Genomic DNA, 25,011 nt, shown 5'->3' on the forward strand with positions numbered 1-25,011 from the left:
AGTCCCAATCCTCTGGCTTCCCGCTCTTCTTTGCTAGGTTATACTTATTCTCTTTTATTTTTATGCTGTCGTTGACTTCCCCTGTCAGCCACGGGAACCTCTTACTCCCCTTAGAATACTGAGTAGAACGTATCAATTGAAATTGATTGTAGACTTTAGGAGAGCTCCCCCTCCCCTTTTCCCACAAATCATCAACTGCACTACATTCACAACTGTGGAGTCACTTAAGTTCCTCGGAATCTCCAGGGACCTAAAATGGAGGTCACCACCGACTCCACAGTCAAAAAGGCCCAACAGAGGGTGTACTTCCTGCGGCAGGTGAGGAAACACAACCTGCCACAGGCAACGATTGTTCAGATTTACACTACCATCATAAAGTCTGTCCTCACCTTCTTCATCATGGTCTGGTTTGGCTCATGCACAAAGCATGACATCTAGAGGCTGCAGCGCATCGTTCGATCAGCCAAGAAAGTTGTTGGCTGCAACCTTCCCCCCCCCCTCCCCATTGATGAACTGTACACTGCAAGGGCCAGGAAGTGAGCAGGCAAGATCATCTCTGACCCCCCCCCCCTCACCCTGGCCACAAACCTTTTACAGTACTTCCCTCTGGGAGACGACTCTGGACTATCAAACCTGCCACAGCAAGACATAAAAACAGCTTTTTTTCCCACGAGCAGTAGCTCCACTCAACAGCCAAAAGTCTGTAGCCTCATTTTACTCTGGTACTTTAAATTATAAGGTTTTATTTTTAATTGTCTGCTGTATATCATGCTTTTATCCTTTTGCAAGCAAAGCACCCAGGCAAATTCCTTGTATGTACTTCATCAATAAATGTTTTTAATTCATTATTCATTCATTCATATTTCTATCAGTCTGAGGAAGAGCACTGACCAGAAATGTTGTCTACCCATTCCCTCCACAGATGCCATTTAACCCACTGAATTCCTCCAGCATGTTGTGTTTTGCTCAATATTACAATCAGTTTGGTGACGCACAGGTAACTGCAACTCATCTTTTCTGCCCTTTATTATGTCTTAGCCAAGGCAAGATCATTTCTCATTGCTACAATGATCTAATTTCTTATTAATAGGGCTACCTGACATCCTTTAAAATTTTGCTTGGTCTTCCGAAATGCAGAATATCATTTAACATTCATTTCCCAGACATGGTCACCCATATCCACATTTCCATAAGGGGAATTAGAACATTCCAATTTATTTCTACTTGTTTTATTAAAATATCTATCTTGTGAATGCTCTGTATGTTTTAACTGCTCATGCTTCCCTTTGTTTCCTGCCCATATTTTTTTACTTTTCTGCTACTTCCTGCTTTGTTTCTCCCCTTCCCAAATTCCCACTAAGGCCCCATCTCCCTGTCAAGTTAGGTTAAAGATTTATCCTATTTTCTTCATGTCTTGTTAGCAGATGGGACCAGGAGCCTTTCTGAGGCAACCACCGTTAAAGTGCTGGAGTATCTCAGCACATCAGGGTGAAAGGGTTGCGATCCAAAACGTTGGCTATCCATTCTCACCATCGATGTTGTCTGACCCGCTGAATTACTCCATTACTTTTTGTTTTGCACAGGATTCCAGCATCTGCAGTTCCTTTTGTCTCCACCTTTGAAACACAACATTTTAATCCCCTTCCAACTCAAAGTTTTCCTACTAAGGTCATTGATTCCACAGTAGACCAGAGCCTCTCATTGTTCACCTTTCCCATTGAGCATGCTGTGCACCCAGTGTTATCCTTGACCTTAGCAACTACGTGACACCATACTACCCCAAAGTCACATTTCTAATCCCAGTAAAGTATATAGAGATAGTTTAAAATATATACCAAATCTCCTTTCACCATTCGCTCTGTTGCACTTCTTCTTTCCTATCTGCAGTTACCCCATGGCACCACACACCCTGCTCTGGCTGCACTCCCCAAAGCAATCAACTCCCTCAACGCTGCCCAAAAGAGAAATGTGATTTTGGCAGCGAGATTCACTCCGCGGGATTTCTGTAAATTTCTCCTTGTTTCCTCTTTAACAAATCCTCAACATCTTAAAGTTAATGCTAAGGTGTAGCCACGTCAATCCTGCTCTAATGAGTTTTACATGAATATCATGTCTAGAATTTCCGTTGACTTGTTAGCACACAACAAAAGCTCCTCACTTTACCTCGATACATGTGACAATAAACTAAACTAGAGATTAAGTTAAAGTGTGTCTTTTGTGGTCCATAAAATTAAGAATTCAATCTTATTGCCAAATATTCCTCCTCCTCTGTAAAACCTCTTTATAGGAAAACTAATGACAAAAGGAAGTGAGGGGTTTGGCCGAAATTTGAAGCGCGCAGATTTTGCCTGGAGATAAATTACGAAGACAGTTAGGAACAAGGTTAAGAAAGGAAACCGACATTTCAAAGACAAGAACACTAATAAATACCACTACTTCAATCCGTGGTTCTTATGCTGATTAGTGATGGATAACAGCCTAGGTTGTGAAATACCTCAATTAAATTGGAAAATACATGACAATTCGCAAAAGCTCAAATCATTAACACTAAGGTAAACATTAAAACAAAGAGCAGATTGACAAACGTGGAAATTCGCGATACGTTCACAATGCTCACTTCAGACAAACTAGATTCACGAACCTGACACGAACAGCGGCCGTTTTAAATTAAAACGCACGAACCCCACCCAATAGGATGATGTCTTTCATAATCCACACTTGGGGACTGCTCAAGGCCAATGGCGTGGGGCGTCTTAAAGTCATCGGACCAATTCAACCAATGAGGAAACGAGGCCCATTCGCACTTCGGGCCAATCCATGACAGCCTTATTTTGTCCAATGAAATACACTGCGTCTTGTGAGTGTCCAATGAAATGGCGGAATGCGTGTACCTGTCATCCTATCAGCGGACCTGTTGAATATCGCAGAAGGCAGACCATCATCCAATCAGAAAGAACTATTGTACCTTGACCAATGAAAATGTCGACTTTATGCAGCAATCGTCCAATCAGAGTCCGCGTTACATCGCGCTGAAAAGGCCCTTTATCGGTTCGCCTTCGGAATGTAAACTATTCAACATGGAGACCGCGGTCAACAAGCTGGCAGCGATGGTAAGCGGGTTTTTTAATTTAAAAAAATTATTTAATATTGGAAATCAGTTTAAATTTAAAAAAACATATAGTAATAGGTAGAGTAAGACCTCGCGGACGCGGGAAAAATACTTTAAAAAAATTCTGCGCGCACGCGATGGGTGTATTTTTTCGGCAAAAACTTTAATTTGTTTGAAAGCTCGGTCCTGATTTGCATCCGGGTAATTGGGTGCAAAAATGGCGGGATTGGGATTTCTTGTGTGTGTTAACGGCAAATTTGATTTATATTCCAACGACGGAGATCGTCTCGGAATCTTTAGTGTCGAGTTTGTAGAGGGAGGGAGTTTATAAAATAACAACAGCGATTCTGTGGTAAAGTGTGTGGGAGGGCCGAGGCATTCCGGCGTTGTCGCGCCTGTTTTCATTCGTCTTGGGAGCCCCTCCCGTTCTCCACTCCCTCCCCCCTTTCCACGGGCGCGCGAGCCGGCCGATTGACAGTTTGGATGATGTCTCGCCGTGCGCGTCCCCGCGTCCGCACGCTCAACGCGCCGACGTTAACTGCCGCCCGACTCTTGACAGCCAGCTGGTGGGTTGGTTACGCGAGCAAACGCCGTCCCAGGTTGTTAAAATTGATTATTTGTCGACATCTTTTTCCTTTTTTTTTTTTACCCCCCCACAAAAAAAAACAACGCCACGTTGATATTTTGTGCACCAGTAACAAAACAAAAAAAAGGCGACATGAGTTACGGTATTTCTCATCAAATTGTTCACGGTTGGCAATTCTCTGTACCCCTCCCAATAGTACGGCACGCTTGTACGCGCGCTCCCGATGGGATGGGACATTGTAGTGGGTTGCATGGTTTAACTGCTTGCTTTCAGCATGTTTCAATGAAAAGCTCTTTCTAATAGCGCAAGTTTTCGCGAATTGGACCAGTGCTTCAGCGTTGTAAAATGTTGATTTAGCAAGGGGCTAGGTTATTTGAAATTTGAGCTCTTGTCTTGTCCAGTCCAGTTTTATACAAATTTAAATATTCTCATGGCTTCTTCTGCTCTTCACTTCAGTTTAAGGAGATAAGATAATCTGCAAGTGGATGGACAGTTCATGCCATGTAAGGGAGCTGCTTAAGCTTTTTAAATGTGGTTTAAATGTCCCTAATATTTACCCAAGTTATTTAAAATTCTTTATCCAGGTAATATTTACCCAAGTTATTTAAAATTCTTTATCCAGGTAAAAACAATGTATGGCACGTCAAAATCTTTCCATTTGCTATATCTATGAATTAGTTTGCGCACAGGAATGTTTCATATGGACTGTTTATTAGCTGAGTAGAGTATAGTTGAATCTGGTATTTTGGGGGTTAATCTGGCAATCATTAATGAAGTTGAGACATTGGGTTTCAAGAGTATTTGGGTTTTCAAAAAAAAAAAATAATATTATTACTTTGTTACAAATGGCCTCGAATCATACTGTGTGTCAGAGGTAACATCAATCCCCAGACAAATTGTTCCACAGTTAAATTATAGAGAATATTTTGATAACCTCTGTGGATATTTTATTCATGATTCATACTTAATATGATAAATACTCTTAGAGCATGGTACTTTCTTGGTTGGCAGTGTGCAGCTGGGGTGTTTTAGGGTGTGGGAGGAGCACTGAGCATGGGTGTGGATGTATTTTTTTTAATCCTCTTTGACTGGAATGAGTTTAGTTGAGTTCAGTTTAGTTTATTGGCATGTATGCCGAGGTATAGTGAAAAGCTTTTGTTCTTGAATTATTGTATTTAACTCTACCTTTCCTCTTGTTAGATGAATTTATAACTCTTGCATTGCATGAGTAATACAACGTTGTGACCATCTGTCAACAAAGCTCTTGTTTTGGCTAATTCATTTATAAAGAATCACTTTTTCTGGAAGCTGATTTTTCACTGTTGTAGTGTAACATTCCTGGGCATTTGAAGCATGGATTTCAGTGAAGAAAGCCTTTAACTTAATCTATGTGACTGAGCCATAACAGCATAGATATTCAAATTATTTTGTCCTAACATTGTAACGAAAATCTACATTTTCATTATTTAATGAATTAAATAAATGGAAATAGTTCAGAGATCTAGCAGTAATAATGGTTCAGTTGTCATGGCAACTGCAGGAAAACCCACTTTTGAAAATATATTTGAGAAAATATGTTAGCACCTAAGAGCAGGTTTACCAAATTTATTTACTGGGACTTTTTAATTTGATAATGTCATTCAGTATCTTTTTGGGTAAAACCACTGGTTAATTGATGTTTTGGGAGAGGCCAGAATGTATTCATCCACAGCATGAACGAGCAGTTAATGGTCTGCATCACAGCTGCTGTTATCTGAGGTGAGATTGTTATTTCATGAGGAATGAGGCAGATCAGACTGGGAAAATGTTGCAATAGAATTATTTTTGGGGATGGACATTTATCATTTAGAACTGTTTTGTGTTCTTTCCTTGCTCGAGTTTAAAAATTCCTCGTGTTGGGAAGTTTGTATTCCAAGCATTTGAATTTTGGGTTGATCAAGGACATAAATGAGATAATTAATATTTGAAGGATAAAACCTCTCTTCAATGTAGTTCATTGTTTCTTTATCTTCAAAATCTGCAGGCATTAGCTAAGACAGAGCCATGATTTAGCATAGTATTGATTTTATGTAAAATTGAGATATAAATTCTGATAATTAAATGTTTTATTATTTTGCCACTGCAAATGGAGGCTACCTTGTTCTACCTGGATATCAGCTTGCATGTGCCAGTTACCTTGAGGTAGGTACTGCATTGTCCCCTTTGAGATTTTATCCAAAAAATTACATCTAACTGTAGGGAAAGAACTGTAGGGTTCTAAGGAGCTACTGAAAAGGTGAAAGATATGTAAGGTTTAAGGAGGGGATTCCAACGTTTAGAGACTTGACAGCTTAAGTTATGGGGGTTAACGATGAAAGCATTTAGGATCTTGCATGCTCAAGTGGCCAGAATTGAAGGTTATTATCTTAGAAATTCCAGAGGCATGAGAAGGTTGGATATAGAGAAGAATGAGGCCCTATTTTGGGGAAGATGAGAATTTTAAGATGAGGTACTCCTGACATTATAGTCCAGTAGGTATGATTGTGATGGATAGAATTTGAGTATCGGGGACTTGGATAACCAGGATAGAAAATGGAAGGAGTGCTGATGTGTGTGAAATGGCTCATTGACAAAGGGGTTTCGATAGCACGCAGGTTGAGGTGGAGATGGAATCCATTTATATTATGGTGGTGAAAATAAACTTGGTATTCAAGAACAAAACTTTTTTAGAATAGTCTGGGTGAAAAATGGACTCAATCTACAAATCATAAGGTAACCCCACTAATTATTTTTCCTGATGAAATTCCCCAGCTCTCCAAATCATTTTGTTATGGGAGCACTTGACTTTTCCCCCACCTCATTGTGTGATGTTTCCTTCCAAAATCCTATCCTAGATCAATTGCAAAATCTGAACGTATAAATGCTTGTGCTTTATTTTAAATGCATCAAAACAATATTTTCAATGTTTCTAATTGGGTGTCCAGATATTTGTATGTACTTATCATTTTTGCTACCTGAGTGAGTTCAGGTACCATACCTGAGTTAGTTCAGGTACCAAGCACTTTCTTCCTTTCAATACCAGTTCTATGCTGATTAAATTCAGCTCAACTGGGGCAACAATAGAGTTCAAGAAATTCAAAGTCAGTAAAGACTTTGTTTAAAAAAAGTTTTAGTTCAGAGATAAGACGTGGAAACAAGCTCTTCGGCCCACCGAGTCCATGTCGGCCAGCGATCCCCGCACACTAACACTATCCTGCACACACTAGGAACAATTTACAATTATACTAAGGTTTACAATTAACCTACAAACTGGTTCGTCTTTGGAGTGTAGGAGGAAACCGGAGATAACCCACGCAGGTAATGGGGAGATGGTAAAAATTCCATACAGACAGGACCTGCAGTCAGGATCAAACCCCGGTTCCTATGCTGTATGGCAGCAACTCAACTGTTGTGGCAGGAATAGGTGTCATGGGCCATATGAGTTAAAATATGTAATTCTAGAATAAATTGTTTTCTTGATTCTGAATGCTTTTATCGAACAACCCAGTCTTGCTGTTGTGATTTGTGGCCAAATGATCCAATGATATGCAATACCTATGAAGCTGTTTTTCTGTAAGTACTTTATTCTTTTGGAAGAATTGTTCTTGATGAATTGCAATTAAACATGTGGGGGAGGAAAGTTTTTTTTCAATGTATATTTTGAAAGCAGAAAGGATAATATTTGGTTTGTGGTGAACTTGATGGTGGCTTCAGTTGCTTGTGTATTTACCTTATTTTCGGATATTTTTAAGAGCTTTTGAAAATCCTACCAACTTCCTCTAAATATTATAAGTTTTCTCTTCTAACTGTTCAACTGTTGTTTCTGTTTTAGTGAACACAACAATCTGGTGAGTGTGAACATAATTATGCTTCTATTCTCAGGTGTCTGACTAGTACAAGATAATAGCTTAAGTTTTAATATTTTTCTTAACCCACAGATGGTTGAAGATCGCATTAAATTAAACTTGGTTGATTTGGCCGCTTTGTTTGTGATGTCGGAGGATGTCCATCATCATCGAACTCTGTGCCCTTTGTTCGTTCGTCCAGTGCCCTTTTTATGTTGTACTACTAGTGATAACCGAAGGAAAGCAGTGCAATATTAAAAGGGCATTGGCCGGCGACTAGATCAATTTGGCAATTGGAACCTGCAGATCTTGGCATTTTATTTCCTTCAAATCTTTCCTTGGCTCCTTCCATGCAAGAACTTGCCTTGGAAACGGGTTTTGCGAGATAACTCTTTTTGGTATGTTGGAGGTGATTGGATATTGATAACTTGTTGGTAAGCTGTTTATTGGGGGGGGGGGGGGGGGGGAGGAATGTGGTTCAATTGCTTAAAATGATTTTTGCCATTTCATTTCAAATGTTCCAGAAGATTTATTGGATTTATTCCTGGCAATGATTTCTGTCTGTATAAAGTGAGTTATTTTCATATTTAAAAGTACGTCTTGTGTTATAATTATTATGGGAGCACTTTCACAAACACATTATACATTATTGTACGCACAATTGTCATCAATTTTGAATCTAAAGCTATCTGGATGAGCATATGACTGGATTTTCACTCGTGATTCTACGGGCGATTCCTGTAAAACGTATAAATTTGTGATCTTTATCTAGATTGCAATGGGACAGATCTGAGGTAATTTTGGTTAAAGGGTGATCCCATACATCCCTATATTTTAAAATAATTTTAACATTGTATCATGGAAAATACAAATGAAACGTGAAGTTTGCAAGGGAGAATATTTAAGATAAAAAATATGGTGGCACAGTGATGTAGTTGGTAGAGCTGCTGCCTTGCAGCGCCAGAGATCCAGGTTTGATCCTTGCCTTGTGTTGTCTGTGTTCTTCAGTGACCTCATGGATTTTCTTGGGTGCTCCGGTTTCTTCCCACATCCCAGAGACGTGTGGGGTGATATTATTCTGCATTTATTCTTGTGAAACGAGTGCTGAGTTGATGTAGTATTTTGCATTCACATGGATATGGTATTGTTCATTTTGTGTCCTGTTTCTGTCAGATTTCCTTTTTGGATTTCAGTGTCCTCAATGTACAGGCTAAATGATCATTATTCAAACATTCCCCATTGTTAGCTTGTTCACCCGAGGAAGGTGACCAATTAATCCATGTCTTTTTCTAACAAATGTTAATGAATACAAGGTTGTCCAAAGTTGGGCAGTGGTTTCGACCATCAGCTTAAATTGTAGCCATTTGCTGGGATTCAGGTTAGTTACTTAAAGATAAATTGGAAGATCAAATCTGGAATTGTTGCTTTGCATTGCATAAATGCTAGTGTACCATATGAGGAAAGTAAATAACAAGTCATCCCCTGCTACATTGTAACCAATATGGGTAGTGTCCATCCTTTTTCATGTTGTACTGATTGAAGTATCCACCATCATTTGGTGATTTGGACGTGTCTGTAAAATTGGTTGGTTTCTGGACATGGCATTATCAGCCAGGCACTCTTAATTCTCTAGTACAGTGCGTTTGAACCGTAGTTTTGCATTAAGCATGGCAAGTGAAGCAGTTTTGAATAAACATTGTAATTAAAAAAATTATAAATTAAGTTCCAAAGGCAGCCTTACACTTTTTATACAACTTACAAAATATAATTGTATGAAATAAAGTGCAGAGTGTAGAAGGAAGTGGGGTGCACACCATTTTAACACTAATAGGAGCTGCCATGGAGCAATAATGGAGCTCAGACTTTAAGGCAGCATATAGATGGGAGATTTCTGCCAGACTCTTTGTACAGTCTAATTGGCATTTGCCATTGACAAACTAAAAAATATGTTGCATGCCTTCATTTCTTGTTTGCTTTCCACTGAGTGACACATTTGTTGTGTGGGAGTGTGGTGCAGAATATGGAAATGAGTTTGAGAATTGAGAAAATAGTTGGAAAAGCGAAATTCTAACTGATTGAACTGGGACTTGAAATTGGTTTGATGCACTTACAATCGCCCTTTTTTTAAGTGAGCCCGTTTACTTTTAAACTTAATTTCTAAAATATCAGATTACTTTTAGGCTCTGATATGAATGAGTGCTTTTTAAATGTTGTATTCTATTTGCTTTAGATATTGTATAACCAATTCTTGAAGGATATCCCTAAATTTAAGAATTGGTATAGTACTTTTAAGTTTATAGTTTGTTTATTGAATGTTAATACTTTGGGTTAGGGTTAGTGAGAAGCTCTGCAGAATTTTTCTGTACTTGCTGCTGACAGGTGCTCTGACTTTATTGCACTACTGTGTTTCACAGCTAGCAGTGCAATAGTATTGTCAAAGCATCTGAAGGTAGATCAGATCATCACCAGCAGAGGATTGGAAATCGTCAACTGGTCATCAGGAATATTTGCCAGTTTTCTAGTAGACATTGTCTGTATTTATGTATTGACTGCACTGCAATTATTCAGTATGAACTTTGATAGACTGGTTATGAATATTTATACAAAATGTTATACCAGTTTGTGATTTGGATATAGCTGATGTTTTTCAAACTGTGTTTTAGTTTAGATACAGCAGAAACTTGCCCTTCGCACCCACAGAGTCCACGCCGACCAGCAATCCCATACACTAGCACTATCCTACACACACAAGGGACAATTTACATTTATACTGAGCCAATTAACCTACAAACCTGTACGTCTTTGGTGTATGGGAGGAGGCGGAATATCTCGGAGAAACCCCACGTGGTCACGGGGAGAACATACAAACTCCATACAGATAGCACCCGTACTCAGGACCGTACCCAGGTGTCTGGCGCTGTAAGGCAGCAACTCTACTGCTGCTCCACTGTGTCTATAGTTTTGGATTTTGTCTTGCAGTGCTTCGTTCTGTGCCTAGCTGTGTGAAACAATGAATGGGCACATGCTTAAAAGTGTGTGAACTTGAAAATGCAATGCAAATGTAGATCTGTTGTAACCTATTTTTTTGTTCTTCACTATCACATTATGATATGGAGTTGAGTTTATAACAAGTATGTTAACTCGATCATTGACAATATTATGCTGTGCTCAATAATCATAGAATAATTAATTTAATGCTTTAAGATTTTTCTTGTGGATTTAGCAAATTTAAGTTGGAGTCTATCTGTTACTTTTCATTCCTGAACAACATTGGGTAGATTTCTATATTTTTTAAAAACTGTAATTACTCTGATGTCACTGTTATTTCGGGTGTCTAAGTGTAACAGTAAGTTAAACATTTGTGTTTTTGTTTCCACTCTCTGAGGAAAATGTATGATGAAATTGGTCAATGCATTTCATTTTGGTTTTGAAAATCCAAATGGATATTTTAAATTAAGAACACTTTATTTTCTACATAGCAAATGCTGTCAACTGTGATGTTCTGACTTAAAGATTAGTAAAGGGTTCAATAGTAGCTTTTAATAGGGTTAGATGAACACAAAGGAAAATTTCAGACACCTCTGGGCAAAGGAGTGCTGCTTCAATTGGACAAATTTATTAACGAGCAGGAGGGGCAATAAATAGACCCTTCTGTGCTGATTATTTTATTGAAATACCTTCAGCAATTTTGTTTACACTATTTACCTTGTTTACTGGGAGAAATGAAATCATATCTTTGTGGGGATCCAACACCTAACCTAGTGACTAACCATGACTAGTTTCACTTTTCAAATAAGTTTTTTTGTCGTTATCAAGTCAAGTTGAGTTTGTAATTTACAGAAGTCTGGCGAAGTACAGGTACAAAATTTTGTTTACAGCAGCATCACAGGCGCATAAACACGGCCAACACATGCAAACATAAATTACATAAATTTGGCAATTAGTGCAAAAACATAATCTGAAAATGAGTCCATGGCAGTGTAATAAACGGTCCCTCGTGTTCAATTGTTGAGGTAGAATTGGGTTTGTGTATGTTGTTTCAAGAACCTGATGGTCGCAGTAAAGTAACTTTTTCTGAGGGGACTTTGGGCTACTGTCCCCTCTGCCTGACACCTGATGTGTTCTCAGCCGCTTTCTTTATTCCTTGTGCCTGACACCTGATGTGTTCTCAGCCTCTTTCTTTACTCCTTGTGCACACACGACTGTACAACCATGTACAAATCTAATTCAATTTACAAATTTGCGACACCACCATTGCGGCGGGCCGGATATCAAATAATGATGAGTCAGTTTACTGGAAAGAAATCGGGAACCTTGTGTCGAGACAACAACCTTTCTCATTGTTAGCAAGACAAAGGAGATAGTGATCAACTTCAGGAAGTGTAGTCCACACGTACCCCAGTTTGCATTGATGACGCCCAAGTACTGATTATTGAAAATGTCAAATTCCTACCAGTAAATAACACCAAATATCTCCTCCTGGATCACCCATATTGAAGCAACATCCAAGAAAGCACTTCTACTTCCTTAGAATACTTTGGAAGTTCGGCATGTCCCCAACAACCCTCACCAACTGCTATAGATGCGACGTAGAAAGCATTTTAGAAACATAAAAAAAATAGGTGCAGGAGTAGGCCATTTGGCCCTTCGGGCCAGCACCGCCATTCAATATGATAATGGCTGATCATCTAAAATCAGTACCCCATTCCTGCTTTTTCCCCATATCCCTTGATTCCTTTAGCCCTAAGAGCAAAATCTATCACTCTCTTGCAAACATCCAGTGAATTGGCCTCCACTTCTGTGGCAGAGAATTCCACAGATTCACAACTCTCTGGGTAAAAAGGTTTTTCCTCATCTCAGTCCTAAATGGCCTACCCCATATTCTTAAACTGTCCTGAACTAGTCCTGGTTCTGGACTCCCCCAACATTGGGAACATTTTTCCTGTGTCTGGCCTATCCAATCCTTTAAGAATGTTATATGTTTCAATAAGATCCCCTATCATCTTTCTAAATTCCGCTGAAAACAAGCCCAGTCGACCCATTCTTCCATATTTCTGTCCCGCCATCCCGGGAATTAACTTGGTGAACCTACGCTGCACTCCCACAATAGCAATAATGTCCTTCTTCAAATTAGGAGTCCAAAATTGCACACTACTCCAGTTACGGTCTCATCAGGACCCTGTCGAACTGCAGTAGGCCCTCCTTGCTTCCATACTGCATGCTTACTTTCAGTGACTGATGTACAAGGACACCCAGGTCTTGTTGCACCACCCCTTTTCCTATTGTGACACCATTCATATAATAGTATGCCTTCTTGTTCTTGCCACCAAATTGGATAACCTCATTTATCCACATGATACTGCATTTGCCCACTCACCCAACCTATCCAAGTCACCCTGCAGCCTCATAACATTCCTTGCAGCTCACACTGCCACCCAGCTTTATACCATCAGCAAACATGGAGATGTTACATTTAATTCCCTCGTCTAAAACGTTAATATATATTGTAAATAACTGGGGTGTCAGCACCGATCCTTGCGGCACCCCACTAGTCACTCCTTGCCATTCTGAAAAGAACCTGTTAATTCCTACTCTTTGCTTCCTGTCTGCCAACCAGTTCTCTATCCATGTCAATACCCTACCCCCAATACCGTGTGCTCCAATTTTGCACACTAATGTCTTGTGCGGGACCTTGGCAAAGGCTTTTTGAAAGTCCAGATACACCACATCCATTGGGTCTCCCTTATCCATTCTATTTGTTACATCCTCAAAAAATTCCAGAAGATTAGTCAAGCATGATTTCCCCATAAATCCATGCAGACTTTGGCCAATCCTGTCACTGCTTTCCAAATGCACTGCTGTAACTTTAATAATCAACTCAAGCATCTTCCCCACAACCGATGTATGGCTAACTGGTCTATAATTCCCTGTTTTCTCTTTCCCTCCCTTTATCAGGATACATCGCAGGTTGGTTTGGGAACAGCTCCATCAAAGACTGCATGGAATTGTAGCGAAATGTGGTCGCAGCCCAGACCATCACACAAACCAACCTCCCTTCCATTGATTCCATTTATACCTCACCCTGCCTTAGCAAGGCCAACGGCATAATCAAGGACGCGTTGCACCCTGGCCACTCCCTCTTCTCTCCTGACCCATCGAGCAAAAGATGTAGAAGTGTGAAAATACCTATACACGCCTCCAGATTCAACGACAGTTTCTTCCCAGCTATCAGGCAACTGAACCATCCTACCGCATCTAGAGAGCAGTCCTGTACTGCTATCTTCCTCATTGGTGATCCTTGGAATATGTTTTGAACAGACTTTACCTGTTTTATCTTGTACTAATCGTTATTCCCTTATTATGTATCGGTACACTGTGAATAGCACGATTATAATGCTGCTGGCCTTGCTGAGGCAGCGTGAGGTATAAATGTAGTCGATGGAAGGGAGGTTTCGTGCGATCTTGGATGGGACTGTTCCCAAACCAAGCTGTGATGCATCCTGATAAAATGCTTTCCATGGTGCATCTATAGAAGTTGGTGAGCGGACATGTCAACCTTCCTAAGCCTTCTCAGGAAGTCTTAAAGTTTTTAAAAGCGAAATCATATTTCTGCCATTCAGAAAATTCTGGGCTAGATTTAAAGTTTAGTCTCTTGAGTTAAAAGTATAGTATGTTATTCAGTTGCCAGTTATTTAACCCCAACCTGGGATCTTTTAAGAACTCTGATTTGCTCTCTCTTGGTTGAGCAGTGGATACAAGCAAGTTTACTGAAACTGTATGTGCAGGCTTCACTCTTCAAATTGCTTGCGATACATGATACTAACCTTTTGTGAATCGTCATGCACTAATACATCCAAGACCTTCTATCTCAGCTGTTCTTGCCAACGTGGATAAGTTTTTATTTTCCCACATAAATACTTACATATTCTGGTTTTCAAATCTTCGGCCAGTCGATCTATTTGTATCCTTTCATAGTGAAACACCTGAGTTTACGGTGGGTAGGAGGGGGTGGTTTGTGTTCCTAGACAGTAGTTCACTGCTATTTTTGGGTCAACTACGCATGCGCTAAGAAGCGTTCGTTGAGAAAAAAATATTTTTTTTCGTAATTACCATGAAAGTGAATTTTACTCCGTAGCTCCAATTTTCAAGTAGTCATTTATGAATTCTGCAGCGTTTTGGTTTTTCTCAGCACAAATGGACGTAACGTTTATCGCCTATCGTCTCTTGTGCCCTTTCCAAAACAGAAATATTTTTGCTCACTAACAAAATAATATCAAGTTACAGGTTTGAATGACAAATTTGGAGACCAATATAGGAATTGTATTGGTATGAAGACATTTAAAAAAAAAAAAAAAGTTTTTAGACCACCTCCTCAGTCTGTACACATAATGGCTGTCATAATTGGAGGTCCGACGCTTAAACCTGTGAAAATTAATTTGCATAAACAGCGGGTTATTTTTGGTTATAAATTCTCCTTACTAATGGGCTTGGACACATTTGTGCTGATCTTTGGCAATATTTGGCAATTGCTGAAACATGGCCTTCAACAAAGTCCATGAGGATTTTCATACATAGAAATTTTCTCTCTAAATATTAAGAATAGCAGCATTGAGTGGGGTGTGTTTAGTTTTTCTTGGCACTTGTACGGTATCTTGTTGTGCTTTATTGCAGTCAATGCCTTATAAATATTAAGTGTTTTGGATTGATGACCCCATCTTTTCTGATTAAAAATCATTGAATGAAATGTTGACTCTGTTTTGCTCTCTTTTGGATGCTATTTGACTGAGTACTTCCATCATTTTCTGTTTTTGTTTAATTTCTAGCATGTAGATTTACTTCTTTGTTACTTTTTCTATAATATAAGTAAACGCTATTAGAATGAGTGAAGATTCTATTTTAACAAGCAAATCGTCCTAATGTACTGGCACATATTCAACAAACTTAAAATAGACTAGCTGGACATTTATTTTCTTGGTGTTGAGCGCTTGTTTACAACTTGCTGCATTTTTAATGCCGCAACAGTGACAGACGTTTGGAGATATTTGGTTGTAACGCATTTTAAGGGATCTTTGAGTTATCAAAGGTGCTAAATGAATGCAAAAGCTTCTGTGATATTATGGACTTTGTGGGGAAATGAACAGGACCATTTATTTTTGTTCGACATTTCATGACCTCCATCCATATTTATCAACAAGATTTTTATTGTAGTGATTAAATGTGACTTTGTATGTTTCTTTGTACCCATTTGTTTTGTCCATAACTTTTTTTCATTATGGCCCATTTTAACAAGGGTGGGTGCTAATGCAAGCACTTTATGTTTGGAAGAGAGCTTTGCTGGTTCAGATTTTAATAGACAAGCACTTTTGTTTGGAATTAGTTTTCCAGGAGGTAGAATGGTGTGACTGTGAAAAAGAGGAGAGAACCAGGCTGAAGTCAAAGATAATCTATTTTAACAAAATTCCATAATGCATTCAAGCACCAGAGAGGCAGGACTATCTTGGTCATTCGGCATTTTCTATGTACCAAATGTTCTAAAATCACCGACTTTTCAAATTAAACGTGTTCAAAATTTCATAATTTGAGTTTAAATGGCTTTGGGACACCTTGAGATGCCCTGTGATTCCTGTTTAGTGTTTTGTTTTAACTTGTCTGGCAGCTTCTGGATTGTTTCCAGATATCCTGCTGCAGCTTGACATGCTTGCCATCCTCCAGTAAGAATCATAATATCAACATTCTGTTTGATAAACCTAGCTAGAGTGCCCTTTTAACAATTTGAGTTATGATTTTTTCCATATTTTGTATTACAAGATGAAGCATGTTTGTTATTAGGAATTGGGGTACTTGTTTTTTGCAGTCAATATTTACATTGAGCGTGTGCATTTCATTTGTTGCATTAGACTGTCTTTATCTTGTCCTGTTTCATCAAGTACACAAAATACACTGATGTTTTGCTATTGCCTGCCTGGAAGAAAATAGTTTGCGCCTTATCCCTTATTTTTAAAATATTGTTTTTGCACTGTAGATATTTAGTAAATTTGCAGATGATGGAACAATTGGTGTTGCAGATAATAGAAGTAAGGTTGTAAAGTTAAACCTATTTCCAGCTTTCTTGCCTTGGCTAATAAGATGAATATATTACTGAATCGTTATCTCCTGGATAAGGTGCACTTAACAGCGGTACGTTTTTTTGAAGTTTCTTAATCTTGAGTAGTAGTGATAGCGACATTAATGTCTCTTTGCACTTGGTCTTTTTTATAAAACAATTATCATTAACATTCATCATATCATATCATATATATACAGCCGGAAACAGGCCTTTTCGGCCCACCAAGTCCGTGCCGCCCAGCGATCCCCGTACATTAACACTATCCTACACCCACTAGGGACAATTTTTACATTTACCCAGCCAATTAACCTACATACCTGTACGTCTTTGGAGTGTGGGAGGAAACCGAAGATCTCGGAGAAAACCCACGCAGGTCACAGGGCGGACGTACAAACTCCTTACAGTGCAGCACCCGTAGTCAGGATCGAACCTGAGTCTCCGGCGCTGCATTCGCTGTAAAGCAGCAACTCTACCGCTGCGCTACCGTGCCGCAATTGTAGAGTAGATTGCATAATTTGTTTGGAATTTATCCAATGACTCATTGGGGATCTTACAGTCGTGTCATAACTGCAAAATTTTCTTCCAAGCTCTTTGTTTGTAATTTAAAAAACGTGTTAATTTGTCGCTTTTACTCCAAATGCTACAGATTAGAATATGGATGTATTGTATCTTGGGACTGCAGACTTGTGTTAACTGTATGATTTTGCTGTTAATGTTCCTTCACTTGCAAACGGGTTGTGTCTTTAGAAAATGTTTTAATTACATAATTTTTAAGAAGAGGCTGGTGAATATCCGCCAAAGATATTTAAATCATTTTTATGCATGGAGTGTGGCACATTAGTTATGAAAAATAGATTTAAATGAAGATTACTTAAAGTTGGTAGCATTATAAATTTGTTGATTGAAATCGGAATAGTAACTTGTAAGGTGGCAATGTTACAAAATTTAGCAAAAGTTATCTAAAGATGGGATAAGAAATTTCCTTTCATGTCACTGATTAAAAAATGGTTCATCCACAATGCACATCATGCTGCCATTCTATCATGTGTTGGATTGCAATCTAAATTGAGCGTGAACAATTCTTTTTGACATATCTCCATTTCACAAGTTTTTTTTTTTTTTTTTTTTAAACTTGCAGTCAGGGTGCACTTTTAGGAAGTGATGATGTTTGATGCTCAGGTACTGGAACCCTATCAATATTGCCTCTGCTTTGTAGATAGCTGTGAGTAGTGCAATATTGCTTATAGGGTTTCAGTGTTTGGGAATTGCAGCAAAAATGGCTTACGAAACATCGGTGAGTAGAAACTTGAGTTTTCACATTGGTGTAGTTTTGCAACGGCAGATTCTGCACAGTGGAAGGAGAATCCGAGAGTATGTGTACCACAGAGCTGCCTGGATATTTTGCAGCCCACTTGCCTGCTGCAGTGAGTAGCTCCAACTTTTTCAGTTGTTGTAACCTGACCAAATGATTTATCATTAAAAATGAAATGTCTTTTCTTGTGCTGTGATGTCCTATCATCAAGAGGTCAAATGTTGATTCATGTGCTTTGCACGAGAGTGGTCCACAATGTGGTGAGAGTACTGTAAATTTCAACCAACACTTCTATTCTAAATTTGTTTATACCCATGACATGAAATTTGGTCTTTGGAAAATATGGTTGAGATGAGACCTGGTGCACTTAAGTTGGTATGATGAAAGGTGTTGGTCTGCCTTTCACTTTGCTAAAACAATGCTGATAACATTCTCAAATGACTTTGTGTGAACCTTTGCAGATGTGGCATTGAACAATGTTCCACAAGGAAAGTGGAAATTTTCCAGTCCCATTTTTAGAGGACATCTGTGTGAATATGTAACTTCTCAGACTTGAGGACCTATGTCTACTTGCAAGACTGGTTGTGATTAGCTGCCAGTGTGCATATTTCGAATTGAATTTGCAAGCTTGCTGATGGCAAATTGAAATGTTAATTCCTTCGCATTGGTGACAATTGCATTATTTGCATGTAAATTTATGTCATGTTTTGCCAGGATTTTTATCGCCAGCACATGCATTAGTCATTGTAGTAGTGGAAGGGATTGTCTTCATTGGTTCAAATATTAATAATGCCAGAGCATTTGATCTGATGATGTCACTTCAAAGAGTTTTTATTTCACAAAATGCTGGAGTAACTCAGCAGGTCAGCCAGCATCTCAGGAGAGAAGGAATGGGTGACGTTTCGGGTCGAGACCCTTCTTCAGACTGAGATACTGACGTCACCCATTCCTTCTCTCCTGAGATACTGCCACATCACCCATTCCTTCTCTCCTGAGATGCTGCCTGACCTGCTGAGTTACTCCAGCATTTTGAGAAAAAAATACCTTCAATTTGTACCAGCATTTGCAGTTATTTTCTTTCACTTCAAAGAGTGATCGTTTTTGTGCCCTTAAAGGGGCAAAGGTGATCTTTTTGATTAACATTGTCTCTGAAAGGCAGCATCATACAAAAATGCAGCATTTTGTTCCATTCTCAATGTCATAGATTATATGCTTACATCTCTGAAAAGGAGATTAAGCCTGCAGCTTTTCTGACTTTCGAAATAAAAGCCAGCACTGATCTGAGATTTATAATGTGGTTTTTAGAATAATAGTATGAACAGGTAAATTATATGCTCGGAATGTGCTGTAATGTTTCGAAGCCCTCTCTTTTGTGGTTTGTTTAGCTCAACATTTTAAGTGGCACAGCATGAATTTTGGTTGCTTGGAACCCAATGCAACACTGTGCCTATCCTTTAATGGAAGATAATTTCAAAATAAAATCCCTAGTGTTGTGTGCGCAAATTTTCCAAAAGGTTTGTAAATCTGCCACTTATGGAGAGCACAAGCACGTTCACCTAATTATTATAGTATTCCTTCAAAGGGCATATTTCAGAAACGGATGCAGAGCTGCTCCTGCATGTCTCGTCTCGTATTGGTTGTTTTCCGTTTGCATATTGGAAACAAACCTGCTCAACTGGTTCAAAGGATGCATCAATACAGAAGGGATGAGTATTTTATGTTGTAATCTGAGTAGAGCAGATCGGGTTTGCTCTTGGTGTATTGTGTGGGATCTTGTGTCGGGGCTAAACAACACTAATGTAAAAATAGAAAAATGCAAATGTTTTTGGGGAGCAAAGTAGGGTATTTAGGGCATCTCCTAAATTTAATTAAGACCTTGAAGGTTGGGGAAAGGATTGGATCCAAGAGACCACAGTTGCCATGTGATCTTATTAGTTTAAAGAGCTAAACTTTGGTAGTATTCTCTCCCTTCGTTGTTTCAAGGGAGATCTGGGTTCCAATTTCAAACAATGATTGGATTAGCCCTGAACATTTGTGGTCTTCTAAAATGCACTAACCTTTTTTGAATAATTGATCATCACTGAATAATTTACACTGTGCATTGTGCGGATCCCAAGAAGAGCAATATAAATGTTTTTTATGATTAAAGAATGAGATTTCCATTCTTGCATGAAACAGTATAACTAAGTTGATTTCAGTGTTAGGCTTCTAGAAAATTTGGATGAAATCATTTATTAAAAGCCTTTGTTTAATGGTATGTGTGCAGAGGTGTTGTATCAATGCAAGTTATTTTGTTTTGCGGTGATGATAAGTATATGCCATTGGACTAAGTTTAATGTATGGGGTAAATTTCTCTTGTATTTTTTGCTTTTAATTACTATTGTGTGGCGATGGGTGAGCTGTTCAGAATTATTAGGTTGTCCCTTTCCAAGAAAGACTTGGAGATGGCTGTTTGATTAACTGGCAGATCACCAAACCAATTTGATTGAACATCATGCAACAGTATTTTCTAAATGGCCAGCTTAATTTCCTAAATGTAGAATTGTGAAGTAGTGTTTCGTTATTCCAGTCTTGCCATTACCATGCTTGTAGTTCAATACATATTTGTTTGTTTGAATTTATAAAATGGGTCCGTTTTATATTTTGCTGATGTTCAAGCCAATGACAATAGACAATAAACAATAGGTGCAGGAGTAGGCCATTCGGCCCTTCGAGCCAGCACCACCATTCAATGGAATCATGGCTAATCATTCTCAATCAGTACCCCGCTCCTGCCTTCTCCCCATACCCCCTGACTTTGCTATCTTTAAGAGCTCTATCTAGCTCTCTTGAATGCATTCAGAGAATTGGCCTCCGCTGCCTTCAGAGGCAGAGAATTCCACAGATTTACAACGCTCTGATTGAAAATGTTTTTCCTCATCTCCGTTCTAAATGGCCTATACCTTATTCTTAAACTGTGGCCCCTGGTTCTGGACTCCCCCAACATTGGGAACATGTTTCCTGCCTCTAACGTGTCCAACCCCTTAATAATCTTATATGTTTCTATAAGATCCCCTCTCATCCTTCTAAATTCCAGTGTACACAAGCCTAATCGCCCCAGTCTTTCAACATATGACAGTCCCACCATTCCGGGAATTAACCTAGTAAACCTACGCTGCACGTCCTCAATGGCAAGAATATCCTTCCTCAAATTTGGAGAACAAAACTGCACACCGTACTCCAGGTGCAGTCTCACTAGGGCCTTGTACAACTGCAGAAGGACCTCTTTGCTCCTATACTCAACTCCTCTTGTTATGAAGGCCAACATTCCATTGGCTTTCTTCACTGCCTGCTGTACCTGCATGCTTCCTTTCAGTGACGGATGCACTAGGACACCCAGATCTCATTGTACGTCCCCTTTTCCTAACTTGACACCATTCAGATAATAATCTGCCTTCCTATTCTTACCACCAAAGTGGATAACCTCACACTTATCCACATTAAACTGCATCTGCCATGCATCCACCCACTCACAACCTGTCCAAGTCACCCTGCAACCTCATAGCATCTTCCTCACAGTTCACACTACCACCCAGCTTTGCATCATCTGCAAATTTGCCAATGGTACTTTTAATCCGTTCATCCAAGTCATTAATGTATATTGTAAATAGCTGCGGTCCCAGCACCGAGTCTTGCGGTACCTCACTAGTCACTGACTGCCATTCTGAAAGGGACCCATTTATCTCCACTCTTTGCTTTCTGTCTGTCAACCAATTTTCTATCCATGTCAGTACCCTACCCCCAATACCATGTGCTCTAATTTTGCCCACTAATCTCCTATAGGGACTTTGTCACAGGCTTTCTGAAAGTCGAGGTACACCACATCCACCGGCTCTCCCCTGTCAATTTTCCTAGTTACATCCTCAAAAAGATACTGTCTTCCTGTCTCCACCTATATCCTTTCTTTGTCCAGCCCCCCCGACATCAGTCTGAAGAAGGGTCTCGACCTGAAACGTCACCCATTCCTTCTCTCCAGAGATGCTGCCTAACCCGCTGAGTTACTCCAGCATTTTGTGAAATTAGGGCTACTTACTCAGTCGTACTATTGAGTTTCAATTTCACTGCAAGATCTGAGTTCAAAATTTAGGCTATCTGCGGAAACAAAATGTTGGAGTTTCACTGGGAATAGGTGTTCTTTGTTTCAAAGGATGCCCTGGGTTATTTAAATGGAATTATGGGATTTTTGTAGCCGTCCGATTGGTTAAGACAGGCCATTGTTATTCAGTTATTCAGAAGTGCTGCCTTTGATAGTACTGAAACGAAGCATCCAACTGAATTGCCTGCTTCTGTAGAATGTTTCCACAATCATTTTCATATTATGAATGCAATAATTAGCCACGGCTGAAGTTTGAGTTCAATTATGGGTTTTTTTCCTGAATGCCTTCTGCCATTCATGTGGTGGAAGTCCTTATAAACTAAAAGGACAACTCTAACATTCAGCTTTCTTGCAAATCGTAGACCCAGAAGGCAGATTTTTGAGTTTTTTAAAATCAATTGGATGACCAGTTTGTCGTCCAATCTGTCTGGGCCCAGTAGTTTCTGCAAAATAAATTCAGTATTATTTAAGTTTTGGTTACCATTATGAACATGTGAAACTCTGCCTGAGGTTTACATAGTCCAAAAACATTTTAATGGAAAATAATGAAAATAGCTCTGGCCTCAATTATTTCCTGTTTTTCTCGAAGAGGAGGAAATCTCAGCAGAAAGGAATTAATAGTTTTAATTTCATTTTTGTATTCCTTTAGTTGGAATGGACCATGCAAATTAGCCTTTGCCTGGATGCCCATCTTGAACCTCCACCTGACTCAGGACTTTGTGTTTGAAATTTGGAAGAACTGTCAGACCAGATGGCAGATGAAATTGCCCCTCTGGTTTACAAAGACTTCCATCGTATGAATGAAAAAAGGTGTCTAGAATTTCAAAGACAAAAAGCTGCAGAAGTAACTCAGATGGGCAGCATCTCTGGAGATAAGGAATAGGTGACGTTTCGGGTCGAGACCCCTCTTCAGACTGAGAGTCAGAACTTTACCCTTGAAGCCATGTGTCAGCCTCTGGCGGTTTGTTGTATTCTCAAATTAGGCAGATGGTGGTAGCATGGTTCATTTAAAGACAGAGGCAGTGGATTTTATTTCACAAGAAGAATACTTTGTTGAATGATCTATGTCTGAAATTCTGAAGTGCGTGCAGTCAAGAAAGAAAAGCTACCATTGTATTCATGTTCTTCTCTAACAATTAGTTGTCCTTTGCCTTAATCTTTCTTGCTACAAATTTGTATAACATGGATTTATTTGTTAATCTGAGATCTTTAAATGAGTCATTCATTTCCTTAGGTATTCCATATGCTTATATTGTAAAGTTCCCTTGGCTCTTGCTTCAGGATCAGACTAAATGCAGAATATACAAGCAGAGAACATGAATAGTTCTCTGTGCAGGAAAGAACTGCAAATGTTGGTTTAAATCGAAGATAGACACAAAATGCTGGCGTAACTCAGCGGGACAGGCAGCATCTCTGGAGAGAAGGAATGGGTGACGTTTCGGATCGAGACCCTTCTTCAGACCCGTTCTGAAGAGAGAATAGTTCTCTCTTCTTTCCCCACATTCCTTGTCTGGAAATTCTTCTCTTAGTGTACAATATGAGCTAACAAAGGAATTTTGTCAAAAACCAGTTTGTGTGCAGAATTTAACTAATGTTCATATTTGGGTCCAATGAAGTCTGGAGCCAAGTGGTTTTGGCAAAACTCAAATGAGTTTTGTAGCAAGATCCTGCTTGATAGCGCTGTTGATGACACCTATCGTCTTGCTATGGATTAGAAAGATTGGAATAACCTACCTTTTCGTAAGCAGTGACAGGATCGGTCAAAGTCAGCATGGATTTATGAAGGGGAAATCATGCCTGACTAACCTTCTGGAATTTTTTGAAGATGTAACAAGTAGAATTGATAAGGGAGAGCCAGTGGATGTGGTGTATCTGGACTTTCACAAAGCCATTGACAAGGTCCCACACGAGGTTGGTGTGCAAAATTACAGTAGGCCCCCGTTGGTCATGGCTGACCATGGGTGATGCGTCCTAGTTGTTGGCTGCTTGCTCCAAACCTCGGCTAGAGCAGCATCGCTTGTGGCTGAAGAGACCAATGCAGGAGTGACAGTCTCTGTTGCAAAGGTCACATTTGTGTGTGGTCTCTGGTCTGTTGAAGTTGCGCTCCTTTCTGCGTGCCCACTTGTCTGCCACTGCGTTCATGAGTTTCTCATGAGATGTTGGTTCAGAGTACCTCTTGAGGTTGAGATGTTGGTTCAGAGTACCTCCCCACGGTCAGCTGCAAGGCTCTCCCAGGACTCCACATCGATGTTGAGCGCCTTCAAATCTCTTGCAGACATCCTTGTAACGTAGCTGGGGGCGGCCGATGGTTCTCCCAGATGTCAGCTCTCCATAGAGGATGTCCTTTGGAATATGGCCATCCTCCATGCAGTGGACATGGCCCAGCCACCGCAGTCTGCGCTGCCTGAGTAGAGTGTATATACTGGAAAGGCCAGCGCGAGACAGAATCTCAGCGTTGGACACTGTCTTGCCAGGATATACCCAGGATACGGCGGATGCTTCTAAGGTGGAAGGTGTTGACTCTTCTCTCCAATCTGGCATATAAAGTCCATGCCTCACTGCCGTACAGCAGTGTGCTGTTGACACAGGTGCTGTAGACTGCAGTCTTTCTTTTCACTGTCAGCTTTGGGTTGGTCCACACTCGAGTTATGAGGCGAGCGAGAGTTGCAGCTGCCTTCCCGATCCTCTTGTCAATCTCTGTGTCCAGGAGAGGTTGTCGGTGATGGTGGAGCTGAGGTGGGTGAACTGATGGATGGCATCGAGTTTGTAGTTGTCCATGGAGATGACAGGCGGTGCCTCTGTATCCTGCCCCAGGACGGTCGTCTTCTTCAGGCTGATGGTCAGCCCGAAGTCCTTGCAAGCCTGATAGAAGCGGTCCATCAGTGACTGTAGTTCCTGCT

At 39.8% G+C, this 25,011-nt stretch overlaps 1 protein-coding gene across 1 annotated transcript in view; it reads left to right on the plus strand.

Moving 5' to 3' along the window:
- The first annotated feature begins 3,066 nt into the window (after positions 1-3,066).
- Positions 3,067-25,011, plus strand: part of ska2 (spindle and kinetochore associated complex subunit 2) — a 43,383-nt gene continuing 21,438 nt past the window's right edge. The window contains exon 1 of the mRNA XM_078422688.1: positions 3,067-3,110. Within this exon, the coding sequence (XP_078278814.1) occupies positions 3,078-3,110 (33 nt within the window). The 5' untranslated portion in view covers positions 3,067-3,077. The remainder of the gene's footprint in view (positions 3,111-25,011) is intronic.

Source organism: Rhinoraja longicauda, chromosome 26 (genome assembly GCF_053455715.1).
Source record: "Rhinoraja longicauda isolate Sanriku21f chromosome 26, sRhiLon1.1, whole genome shotgun sequence".
NCBI lineage: Eukaryota > Metazoa > Chordata > Chondrichthyes > Rajiformes > Arhynchobatidae > Rhinoraja > Rhinoraja longicauda.